At 37.1% G+C, this 12,291-nt stretch overlaps 1 protein-coding gene across 3 annotated transcripts; it reads left to right on the top strand.

Moving 5' to 3' along the window:
• The first annotated feature begins 400 nt into the window (after positions 1 to 400).
• Positions 401 to 12,086, top strand: postnb (periostin, osteoblast specific factor b). Of its 3 annotated transcripts, none has more exons than XM_063907580.1 (22): positions 401 to 538; positions 1,030 to 1,128; positions 4,106 to 4,170; positions 4,385 to 4,542; positions 4,622 to 4,786; positions 4,875 to 5,021; positions 5,379 to 5,520; positions 6,317 to 6,529; positions 6,645 to 6,779; positions 7,442 to 7,590; positions 7,810 to 7,946; positions 8,141 to 8,271; positions 8,360 to 8,490; positions 8,642 to 8,744; positions 8,828 to 8,895; positions 9,226 to 9,271; positions 9,363 to 9,392; positions 9,884 to 10,153; positions 10,238 to 10,285; positions 10,585 to 10,650; positions 10,741 to 10,776; positions 11,450 to 12,086. In XM_063907580.1, the coding sequence occupies exons 1-22, from the start codon at positions 420 to 422 to the stop codon at positions 11,476 to 11,478; spliced, it is 2,487 nt and encodes an 828-aa protein (XP_063763650.1). In that variant the 5' UTR covers positions 401 to 419; the 3' UTR covers positions 11,479 to 12,086. The 3 variants fall into 3 exon arrangements, with proteins under 3 accessions (XP_063763650.1, XP_063763649.1, XP_063763651.1); XM_063907579.1 differs by having other exon boundaries at positions 10,738 to 10,776; XM_063907581.1 differs by lacking the exon at positions 10,741 to 10,776.
• Positions 12,087 to 12,291: the final 205 nt, after the last annotated feature.

Here is a 12,291-nt window from a genome sequence, read left to right as displayed (position 1 = left end):
TGCTATGGCTGTCATGTGGATAAATGTATTAAAACAAGTGGAATAAACACATTTTGAATGTTTTAACATAACAACCTTTTTTTAGCAATGCATTTAAATATGTGTGCCTTTTAAATGTGCATTTAAGACAATTGTCAGACTAAAAAAGCATTTTATGAATGTGATGGTGTTCCCATTTTGTTTGTTAATAACCCCAGTAAATTATTTAATACGTGAAATAATCCACTATAATCCATTTTAATCACCAACAAGAAATGAAAAGGCTTGGTATATACAAATGAACAAAAGTTCTGGGTGGTCTATGCATGCACAAAATGTTGCCATCCTCCTTGAGTGGGGGGTGAGACATGTGGTATATAAACTCCCACTCTGAGTCTGCTCCCATAATCTGTCTGGAGGGGCTAGCTGAGAAATCAAGGATGAAGCTCCTTTTTGTAGCTGCCTTTGCACTTTTTGTGCTTTCTGCATTCGACAAGGCTGACTCTTCAGCTTATGACAAGATAGTTGCCCATAGTCGCATCAGGGCAAGAAAAGAAGGGTAAGATTCATATTTTTCATTATAGTTATATGATAGTTGGATTATTTATTTTTGAACACCCTTGTGATACCATGTTTGATTACACTGCATACATTATTAATTTGCCTTGAGCATTAAACACATCAGTTATTCATTTTATTTCTGCATGTATGTCTGTTCTGTTTTTCTGTGAATCTGCTATATTGTGTTTCAGTCACAATAGTTTCACTTACATAGCTCATGTATGATATTACATCTCACTTTGTAAAGGAGTAAACCAGCAGTGTTATAGTTTATTTCAAATGACTGAAAAACCAATATCATCATCTCAGTCAGCAGTAGCAGATGTTGTGATAATTATTTATGTTTGCCTGTGTTGTCTCAAAAGCAGCAAGGGAGAGTGTCTTTCCCAGCAAGGCTGTTTTTAACTTTTGCATGTGGATTATTTCCATTTCCAAAGAATATTTTCCCATGTTACCTGCCAATATTAATTCACCCTCAATTCTCATCAGACCCAATGTCTGCGCACTCCAACAAGTCATGGGGACCAAGAAGAAGTACTTCAGCACTTGTCGTAATTGGTACCGCGGGTCTATCTGTGGAAAGAAAGCGTGAGTGTTGTTTCAAGTTTCCAATATGACAAGATGCCTATTCTGTTTAAAGATTAAAGTACAAGCAAATTAAATGACTGACAAGTTTAACCTGAACATCAGTTGAAAACCCTGCATGAATACTGTATTTCGTGCCTGCTTTTTTAAGGGTTTTCATGGAAACTTTAATGTTTCCATAGAGACAGACATCTGTTATCTTACTTTGAACAAATCCACCGCTTAAAAGGAAAAACACATTTGTGGAGGCAGCCCTGAATTCTTTGTTTTGGAGACTGTCCTATTTGATCCTTTAAACCTAATGTTAGGGTTTTTATAACCTTGGAAGCCCGTTCGTCCTTGAAAGCCAGAGTGGTGAACCTCTGATTGCAGTATATGATGTGGCTGCAAAATGATGGCTATATTGATGAACGAAAAAATATCAATTCATTTGTTTTCAATCATTCTTGTCAACCTCTTTTTGTTCCAGTCCCCTCAGCACTTTTTGGTTCAAACATGGATCAAAGCAATGCCTCTTTTATAGTTCCCATCCCTCTCTCCCAACCACAAACACATACAGTACATTAAGTCTCAGTACTCCAAATAGACCTGGCTTCTTCACATTAATAATACCAAATACACGCTGCTCATCAAACTTTGTATTTCAATGAAAGTCTGACATAGGACGCATAGGAATCAAAGAAAAATATGATGTCAAAGTTACATTTAAATGGTAAACTGATGCAATGGGCTACTGGAAGCAATACCAAAGGTACTATAAAAGAGATTCCAGTTTGCGCTAAGCAAACTTTTCACAAAGAACCTCTGCATTGGAAGCATTAATATTTATATTAGTTGACACATTAGTTATCGAGACATAGATCATCTTACCTTACCAAACCCAATCTACAGTATAACCCTCCCATCTTTCCTCCCACCCTTTATTCTGCAGGCCCCGAAGATGTTTCCCACAATTTCATAAACACAATAACAACTTAAAAAGGGGTTTCAGTTCAATTATATGTATAATTCTGTCAATCAGCGTACATTGCACGGGAACTGATTTAAAAACAGCTGTAAATTTTGCCTTTGGAAGAATACAAACCTTTGACATTATCGATTTCTCTGATTTAGGAAGTCAGAGCAAGGACCTTTATATACAATATATTAAATAAGACTTAATTTCATTGAAGGTTACATTTTGGATATAATGTGATGTATGATAATACATGAGATATCTCCTACTGTACCTAAGAAGTTAAATAATAGTACCATCTTGAACATATATCATAATTAAGGCTAACTTACTGCTAGTTTATAACTTGATTTGGCCACCCAGAATAATATAAAATGATTCTGCTTACAAAGCAGCTCTGTCTCAAAGAAAACTCTTTACAACCAAACTGCCTATTAGTGATGGGTTGAATTGGAATAAAGCCACATAAAACCTTTTTTGTTTTGGAAAGTGTTCTTGATCTATGTGGAACAGTTATTTTATAGAGATGCTGACAAGTCAAAAGTTTCCAACACCATGATCCCTCTGTGTGGGAAAGCAATGTAGCGAGGGTTTTGCTGACTCATCCCAGTCCCTCCGACTCCATTCGATTAAATTATAGTTGTTCAAGGAGTGCAGTTTGCCATGACCCAAGATGTCTGGGTCTGTACCCTGTCTGAGACAGTTGACATATGTTTTAACTTAAATCTTAATGCTTTTATTGAAGGGTTTCGAATTCCACTACTGTAGGTTTTTGCCCAAGAGCAACTATTCACAATGGTTATATAAGTTTTCTGATCATTCATCCAGTTAAGATTTTGAGGCCAAAGTCACTATGTCCATTTTGAACTACACATGGTGCACATATGGAGCTTTTCCTGGTGTAGGAAACCACTGATGACACTCCTGAAGTGTTCCTATAAACTTTGAACACAATCAAATGTTTTGCAATGTGTTACATCATGCCATTTGTAAGCTAACAATCTTGAGAAAGAAAAACAACAACTTGATAATGTTCTAAACATTTGTGTTGATTATTTAATCACAGGGGGGAAGAAGCAACTTATTTGTTATAGTTTTCTAACAATAAAAACTTGGCATTCCAAAGTGCCCAGCCAACTCTGGACGCATATGGTTTTGTTAACCACTAATATATATCTGTGGTGTATTTTTATTGTTGCATATCTGTTAGTTATTTGAGGTCAAATGTTCATCTGCAAATGTCTGTTTTTCTAAGAGCTGGAAACAATGAAATAGTTCCAACATGTCTAAACCCGCTGACGCAAGGGGTACTGATTTGGCATATTTATATGTAGCAGCTGCAGCTTTACTATCCTACTCAGGCTACAGCGTCCAAAACTGTTTACAGTGCGTAGAAAGCAGAAAGGTATTCCTAAAGGTTTTACATCAATAAATATACATATATATTTTATATTTTATAAATCACAAATATTGTTCTGTAAATCATAAAAGTCTTTCAAAAAATGTCTAAAACTCTGGTGATAATTGAATGATGTTTTCAGTTTAATTCAACAGTGTTTTATAAATACAATCAAACCCTTTTTCTCTGTGTCAACCAACATAACATAAACCTCAACTTTAAACACTGCAGGTTCTCTAGGCATGCAATGTTAGTGTGTCTGAGGTTAACCAAAGGCCAAGTAGAGTCCAAACTAACTGCCCAACTTCAAAGAGGAGGTCTTGGTTATTTAAATCTACTACTGGAACGGTAGCAGTCCTTGAAGCTACTCTCCATGAGGTTTTGGCATAAGTTGTAGGATCACATGATGTATTTGGGTAATGGAGATATAGGAGATAATGACTAACATCTGGTAACAATGAACACAGTAAACGATTGTGGAATGATGGATCAGTTTGAAACATGGTAGCTAGAAACATTAAAATGTTTCCCATCTATGTTGAAAGAGACTTGAAAAAAGTATTTCAAATGATATTTTACTGAATTGAGATATACCCTTGTTTGTGATCCATGTTTTTCACCTGCAGGACTGTGCTTTATGAGTGCTGCCCAGGGTACATGAAGCTGGAAGGCATTCGTGGATGCCCTGCAGGTACAGTGCTACAATGTTGTACATGTTTAAAAGTTAAATGAGGACATTTCCTCCACCTGCAGAGCAGCTGTGTGAAATTAATCCAAACAAACTAGGAAGGGTTGATGTAGCATATTGTCAACACATAAATAATATTTCTTTCAAGTCTTTCATAAGAATGGCAGGGCAATGACAGGCATCTAATAATGCTTATTTGATGCGTTTTATTTCTTAGTTGCCCCGATCGACAATGTGTATGGCACCTTGGGTGTGGTGAAGGCCACCTCAACCCAACAATACTCTGACATCTCTAAGCTGAGGTCTGAGATTGAGGGATCTGGATCGTTTACCTTCTTTGCCCCCAGCAATGATGCATGGGAGCTTTTGGATGAAGTGAGTCAAGAACAAAACAAAAATCTGGAGAAGCTTTCTGTTTGTGAGGTTTTAAAATGTCCCTCTGTTCACCTTACAGACAATGAGAAGTGCACTGGTCAGCAATGTCAACATTGAATTGTACAACGCTCTCCATTATCACATGGCCAACAAACGCCTCTTGACCAAAGATTTAAAGAATGGAATGACAGTCACTTCAATGTACAATGAACTTGGTCTCCAAATAAATCATTACTCCAATGGGGTAAGTATTAACATATAGTATTATCATAGCAGTCCATTCAACTAGAACAACTTTAGTGGTATAACATTGATGTGAATGTTATGTGCAGGTGGTGACTGTGAACTGCGCCAGGATTATCTATGGTAACCAGGTTGCCACCAATGGAGTTGTGCATGTCATTGACCGAGTTATCAGCGCTGTTGGCAACACAATCCAGGATGTCATTGAGGTTGACGATGATCTGACAACCCTGAGTGTAAGTAAACTCATACATTGATGAAATATTTTTAGCACTTAAAGAACAAGGATTCTGAAGTAAGTGCAGCATAATTTACGTGTTTTCAAATGGGAATATATGCCTGAAAAGCAATATAGAAAAAAACATATGCTTAATTCAAAAACTGCAAAATTGAATAAAGCCCATAGACTTAAACATGTCTTGGCATTGAGTTTGAGGGAATTGAAAATCTTGCAGAGTATCTGTGATTTCATTACTTTGACATCTATTTATTTTTTAAACAGATTTTAATGTCTTGCTTTTGCAAATGTTTTAACTGTATATATTTTATTTTGATGTTCACTAAAAGTAATTATGCTGGTTATAACAATGTAGGATGTGGCTCAAAACTCTGGTCTGCTGGAGAAGCTGGGTCAGCCAGGACATTTCACTCTCTTTGCTCCCACCAACGAAGCCTTTGAGACTCTGGGCAGTGAAGTGTTGGAAAGACTTCAGGGCGACAAGGAGGTCCTCAAAGGTAAACATGACTCTTCTTCTCAGAGCTGTCGCTTAGTTCTTAAGACCACTCATTTAAAACATTTATTGAGGAAACTGATATTTATATCAGTGGTTGAAAATAGGACCATATATATATTCATTGATGAAGGTTAAGACAAAGAAATGCAATGATTCCCTAGCGGCCTTTTTCCTAGGCTTAATCCCCCATAAAGTGATGTTTCAACTTCCTCCAACGCAAAACAGATGGCGCCACAACGGATCTGGAACTTAAACACATCTGGCAAGCTGTGCATGACAAAGTTTTTTTAAAGCCTAATAAAAATACATCGGAAGATTCAAGTCTTAAGATTCAAGTAGTACATTAAGAAAATTGCAAAAATAGCACCACTTTAATTACAACAAGTTCAAGCCTTTCAATATGCAGTGACTCTAAGTTTTGAGAATCCTGGGGAATCTCATTCAAAACATTCAGGCAACACCAAGAGGAAAGAAACAGCTGCTCTATTGAGCAAACTGGTGAAATTGGCAACATCCCAAAATGATTTAGTAGCCCACAGTTCGCCTTACTTTGTGAGACCAGATCAGACCATTTCACACAAAGTTAAACAGAACTGTGACGAAATCACAAGCCTACTCACTCGAGGACCCAAGGGATCTAAAGGTTCCTCAGGTTCCCAGCACGTCATATCCTCAGCTGCAACATAACATGAGAAAGAACCTAAAACAGCCAAGGCAGTCAACCAACCTACTCAAATAAACATCTACCCATATCCCTCAACCACATAACAATTCAAAACTTGGTCCTGCGTTTTCAGCTCTCCTGAATTTCCACCTCCTGGACTCTGTCCAGTGCTCTGAGGCTATCATGGCTGGCACCTCCTACGAGACCCTGGAGGGCAACAACATTGAGATCGGCTGTGATGGCGAAAGTTTAACAGTCAATGGCATCAAGATGGTGCTCAAGAAGGACATTGTCACAACCAATGGTGTCATCCACCTTATTGATCAAGTGCTCATGCCAGACTCAGGTTAGTCTTGCATATGTTCCCCTTATTAATGATTACTTGATTTACTGCATTAATACATATATTGTTTTCTGTAATCCATATTTTAATGGAGTTCATGTTCCCTCTGCGCCTCAAGCTAAACAGGTGATGGAACTGGTTGGAAGTTCCCAGTCAACCTTTGGAGACATGGTGTCTGAGCTAGGTCTTTCTGCTTCCATGATGTCAGACGCTGAGTACACTTTGCTTGCCCCCCTCAACACTGTCTTCAATGGTGAGTAACACACTTGTGGTTAAATAAAGCATGCCCCTCTGTTTCCTATTCAGCGGATGGCTAAAGTCAAAGCCTGGATCCACTTCACCTCTTCTAGTCACATCCTGGAATAATTGGGGGTATTTTGAAATGTTCTTTTATTTACCTTTCATATGCTGAGGCATTAGTCAATAGATGTGTAAATGTATGGAGCTTTAGGGAAACTATAAATATGTTTGGCACACTGCAGAAGCTTAATGCCATGAAAAACTAAATGCCCACTCCCCCAGAGAACATTCCTGGACTTCACCCAAAGGGGGTTGAGATGATTTGTTTTTTCAACGAGAACGACAGAGAACATTTACCTTTATGAGCACGGTTTTTAATGGGTGTGAGGAATGCACTGGCAACAGCTGGATGTAAGAGGAACAGGAATCATGTCACATGTGTAGGTTACTTTGGTCCATCAACTGTGCAGTAAATCAAGTGACTGACAGCAGACATGTCTGTGATCACAGTTAGTTTAGCAGCTGCTGATCTTGTGTTTTACATTATGTTTAAAATAAGAAGAATACAAAAAAGCATTTATGTTACTTAAGCCAATACATCAGAAGGAAGTGTACAATGTTGCTGGTATGTTTACTCTGTTATAGGAAATATAAAACAATGAATTCCCTTTACAGATGAGGTGATGTCCATGGATCAGAGTTTGCTCAAGATCATCCTGGAGAACCACATCTTGAAGAGTAAAATCGTCTTGGGACAGTTGTTTAATGGTCAGCGCCTGGAAACTATTGGAGGAAAATTTCTGAGGGTCTTCATCTATCGCACGGTGTGTCTCCTGCTTTGAAGTTGTGCCCAAAAATTGTTGCTGGGTCTCACGAGAGACATCCTATATTCATTCCATCTGTTGATTACATAAGCGTCTTTATTAATATTTATTTATTATTATTGTACTTTTTATTATGTTTAACCTGTGTTATTTGACCTTCAATCGCCATATCTTTGAGGTATAACATTAATACCTTTGACTTGTGTATTATTTCTCCAGGCTGCGTGCATTGAGAATGCCTGTCTTATAAGAGGCAGTAAAGAAGGAAGCAATGGGGCCCTTCATCTCATGAGGACTCTGTTGAAACCAGCCGAAAACTCTATGTTTCAGATTCTGACAGAAAACGGAGGGTTCAAGTAAGTACAGAACATTTTTATTGAAAAGACACTGTTGGAGTTAAATGCAGCATAATAATCAAACCACAATTTTCTGTATCTTTCCATTAAGTCCACATGGCACATATGGTAATAAGAAAATGCTGTTGTTACAACATGTCCGTCCTTAGTGTTTTTTGTAACATAGTCTCTGTTTTTTATTCTCTTTGCTGCAGGATCTTTTTGTCTCTGATGGAAGATGCTGGCTTGACTGACCTGCTGAAACAGGAGGGAGACTTTACTCTTTTTGCCCCAAGCGACAAGGCTTTTGCTGGCTTGAGCAGCAGTGATTTGTCCTTGTTAAAGAGTATGTCTCTATATAGTCCTTTTATCTTTAATGCGTTACAAGCAAGGAACGCAAGTTAATAGTTAATGGTTTGCCATCTTTTTTTCAGGTGACACCAATGCACTCAGAACCATCCTTTTGTATCACATCAATAATGGTATCTTCATTGGTGGTGGTTTGGAGTCTGGGGTGACAAATCTTCTGAAGTCACTTCAGGGCAGCAACCTCAAAGTGATGTTTGTAAGTATTCAAAAATTCAGTACTCAATTAGTCAAATACTTTAAGATTCGTATAATGTACTTTGTTGTTTCTTTAAGTATGAAGCTATTAAATGTGTTTAAATAATTCAATGAAATAATAATCATTTCATTTTGTGTTTTACTTCCTTCAGGCAAACAGCTCAATGCAAGTGAACTCTGTCCAAGTCCCTGAATCTGATATCATGGCCACAAATGGAGTCATTCACTTTGTTAACCAAGTCTTGTATCCTGGAGGTACAATCTGGAAATGAAATGACGCACTCTCTGCACTGTTTTTTTTTTGACTGCCACAATTAACACCCGGCGTTTTCTTTCAGATATCCCTGTTGGAAGCCAGGATTGGGTCATGCTGTTGAAGAGGCTCATCAGTTACATGCAGATTAAGGTGACAAATCAAAAAAATACTTATTTGTAATAAAGCTGTAAGGCCTATTAAATACCAGTTGTCATTTTCAAAGTTTGTTATTTTTATTTCTTCTTTGGCTGCCAAAATACAATTTATGTAACTCAACATGAATTACAAGACAAGAATCTGCTTAAAAACAATCTGTTCAAAGCATCAAGCGTGGGTTTTGAACAAGGGTGTTATCATGTTCTCAGCAGTTGGTTTATTTTTATTTTACAGGGTAATCAATCACTGAAAATGAGCATGGTCCAACTTGAATCCATGCTGTTAGTGTCATCTGCAGTAAAATATTTCTTTCTTTTTTTGCAGTACATTTCAGGATTCAGATATCAGGAAATCCCCCTTACATTTATTAGTAAGTAGTACAATTATGATGATTTTGGGTTTTATATTTTTATGACATTCTTCACCGTCAATAATGGCTTAATATCTCCTGTCTTTATTAGAGAGGACCGTGACTCGTATCATCCAGGAAGGTACAGTAATAGTGATTATAGAGTATCATCATCATGCGATTCCTAATCAGTAAAGTATAACACAGTGTATGATATTAATAAAAATCTGTTTCATGCAGAGAATTGGAGAATAAATAGGAAGGCTACTGCTTTTAAGTTGAAACATGTACTGATTAATCACTAACACTTTTGATTATTAATCCATCTTGTCAAACATCATACAGTATTTGACAGCTGGAGTAACAATAATCTGAGAGAAAAAGAAGAAATCTCTTTAATGCTTCTGGATAATTGTGTAACAGTCAGCTATATAAATAGTGTTGAAACATTAACAGCAGTGCAAGAATACTATTTAATAAATATAAATAAAAGATGGCAGAAATACATTATGAATCACATTTTAGTTAAAGCAAACCTTTCTGATCCAGTGAAGGGTCAGTTTTGGTTTGAAACCAGCTTACAAATGGAAAGCTCCTCGCCTATAATGACACATTTCTTCTTTGCTATTATAGTTCCTGATCAGACTAAAGTCACAAGAGTTATTCAAGCGGATCCCTCTAAGACCAAGGTTACCAGGGTTATCCAAGGAGAGCCCACTATGTCCAAGGTTACCAGGGTTATCCAAGGAGAGCCCACTATGTCCAAGGTTACCAGGGTTATCCAAGGGGAGCCCACTATGTCCAAGGTTACCAGGGTTATCCAAGGGGAGCCCACTATATCCAAGGTCACCAGGGTTATCCAAGGGGAGCCCACTATATCCAAGGTCACCAGGGTCATTGAAGGTAGATATATTTCAGTTAAATCAATATGTAGGTAGTATTATATCATCTATCATCTCAAAAACTCATGTATGCTGTTGTCTGCAGGCCCTCAGTTCTCAAGCAGCTATGCCACCACCAACATAGCCCTGGAAGGTGAGTAAAACTCATGTCGCTACAAACACATTTACTACAAGTAACCCCACCTATAAAATAAGAAATGACCTCAACATAATACTATGGTTAGTAATCGGTGATTAAATGGACTTGAAATAAATGTGTAAATCTTATAAAATGCAATTAATTATATGTTAAGATACAAGGTGACTGTCATCATTGCTATATTAAGGCTGAAAAAACAAGAATGTAACCTGATTATTATTTAGGCAAACCGAACAACTCTCCTGTTTAAAATAATTCAGTTTTACTTTAGGGATGTTTTCTTTTTCCTTCAGGAACTGACATTTCAAGTCTTACCAACACTGAAGAGGATAGTGATAGAATTGCCAGGATTATCCAAGGTGAGTTTTATTAGTTTGTACATCTCAGTGATTGGAAAGAACAATTCGTAAAATATGTGTGACCTGTATGTTTGTTTGCCTTTATAGCAGGCAATACAAGAAGAACTTCTTCCAGGAGAGTTGTAGGTAAAGAAAATGAGCTTGTCCAAAAGAAACAGCTGCAATTTGTAATAAAAGCAGCGCTGCCTTTGAGCTAGTTGAGACTCATCTTGAGTCCGCTCTTTTGTTCACGTGGCATATTCCTCTGCATAAATCCAATGCATCCCTTCAGTCATAGTGGGTGTACTTAAAGGATTTATTTGACATTTTTGGGAAATACACTTAAACTTCTCATTTTTTGGCTGAAATTTAGATGAGCAGATTGATACCACTTATAAAAATTGTCTCATCTAACTTTTGTCAAAAAAAACAAATAAGCATATTTTTCAAAATATCAAAGGTATTAAGGTAATTGGCTGCTATCTGTTTTGCTGCCATGCTTGCCAGCACAACGCTCACGTGAAAGCTATGCTGTTACATGGTGCTAATGCTCCTGCTGCTGCGGTTCAAACTGTATAGCATTTTATAAGTCTCACATCCAATGCAGCATCCACATGTAGGCTCAGTGTCTATACGCTTTTGTATGCGTCAGGATATTGACCTCACTTCCCGTTCCCTGCGGTGCTGAGCTTATTGTTTCCTTGTGGGGACTGATGAGATCAGAGCCTTGATGCCTAGCTTCAATGAAGTTCATATTCAACATTATCATCATTCACTGACTGACATGTATGGTTCTATCCTTTTCCTTTTTAATTACCAGCTGGCAAAAGGGGGAGAGGAAGAGACTGAGCATGAACGGATGAGAAAGTCGACGTTGTAGAAGAAGAAAATGACACCAAACCAAGAGGTTGATTTGGAGTTGTTTTAATACAGGTGATACACCTAAAAGGCTGGTGACTTTAAATATACTGTAGGTGGTATAATTGACAAAAACAAACTTTTTCTCATAAACAATTTAATGGTGCTTTGAATGTATATCTATTTTGAGTGTGCTATGTCTAATAAAGCGTTTGGAATATGTAAGTTTGTGTTAAATTAACATTTTGGCATTGCTTTAGGGATATAAAGCAAGTTAAGATAACAATAAAATGTTTTACATCCAAGCCATTAGAGTAGCTATAAAAAACATTTCAGTTTTAAAACTCTCTGTTTCTTTGCCAGAGGAGAAGGTCAAAGCAAGTAGATTTTACTAGCTGTTGGGGGAAATTTATAAATGTCAGCAGAAATGATAATGTGTTTTCAGATTTAAACTGTTACATGAATGTTGTATTCCTGTGGTTGGAAGTTGTTTGAGGTTTCATGTAAATGTTGCTTGTATCATTTGGATAAATGTATTCAACTGCAGAATTTTTTCTTTCCTATTTTATAAACATTTTCTAATAAACTGTTTGAGAGATTGTTGTTTGGAGTATTTTCTAATGTACTTGGGTGGCCCTTGAAGGGCCAACAATAGTTCAGAAAAGAGAATCTAAAATCTAAATAACATGTCTACATTTTCCAAATTCAAATTCCTTAAATTACATGCTAATTAGATGAGGCATCCTCTTTAATGGAACAGTCATTTTTCTGTTTGTTTAGGCATCACCATATAATACAGCATAT

Source organism: Eleginops maclovinus, chromosome 18, assembly GCF_036324505.1.
Source record: "Eleginops maclovinus isolate JMC-PN-2008 ecotype Puerto Natales chromosome 18, JC_Emac_rtc_rv5, whole genome shotgun sequence".
Lineage (NCBI taxonomy): Eukaryota > Metazoa > Chordata > Actinopteri > Perciformes > Eleginopidae > Eleginops > Eleginops maclovinus.
The sequence above is the reverse complement of the archived record's forward strand: the minus strand, read 5'-3'. Positions and strand labels throughout refer to the sequence as shown.

Bases quoted from the DNA above. Each gene is read 5' to 3' on its own strand.
- postnb (XM_063907579.1), top strand. From the start codon at position 420: ATGAAGCTCCTTTTTGTAGCTGCCTTTGCACTTTTTGTGCTTTCTGCA. The intron at 7,591-7,809 runs GTGTGTCTCCTG...TTATTTCTCCAG, and splicing joins GGGTCTTCATCTATCGCACG to GCTGCGTGCATTGAGAATGC. The intron at 7,947-8,140 runs GTAAGTACAGAA...TCTTTGCTGCAG, and splicing joins ACAGAAAACGGAGGGTTCAA to GATCTTTTTGTCTCTGATGG.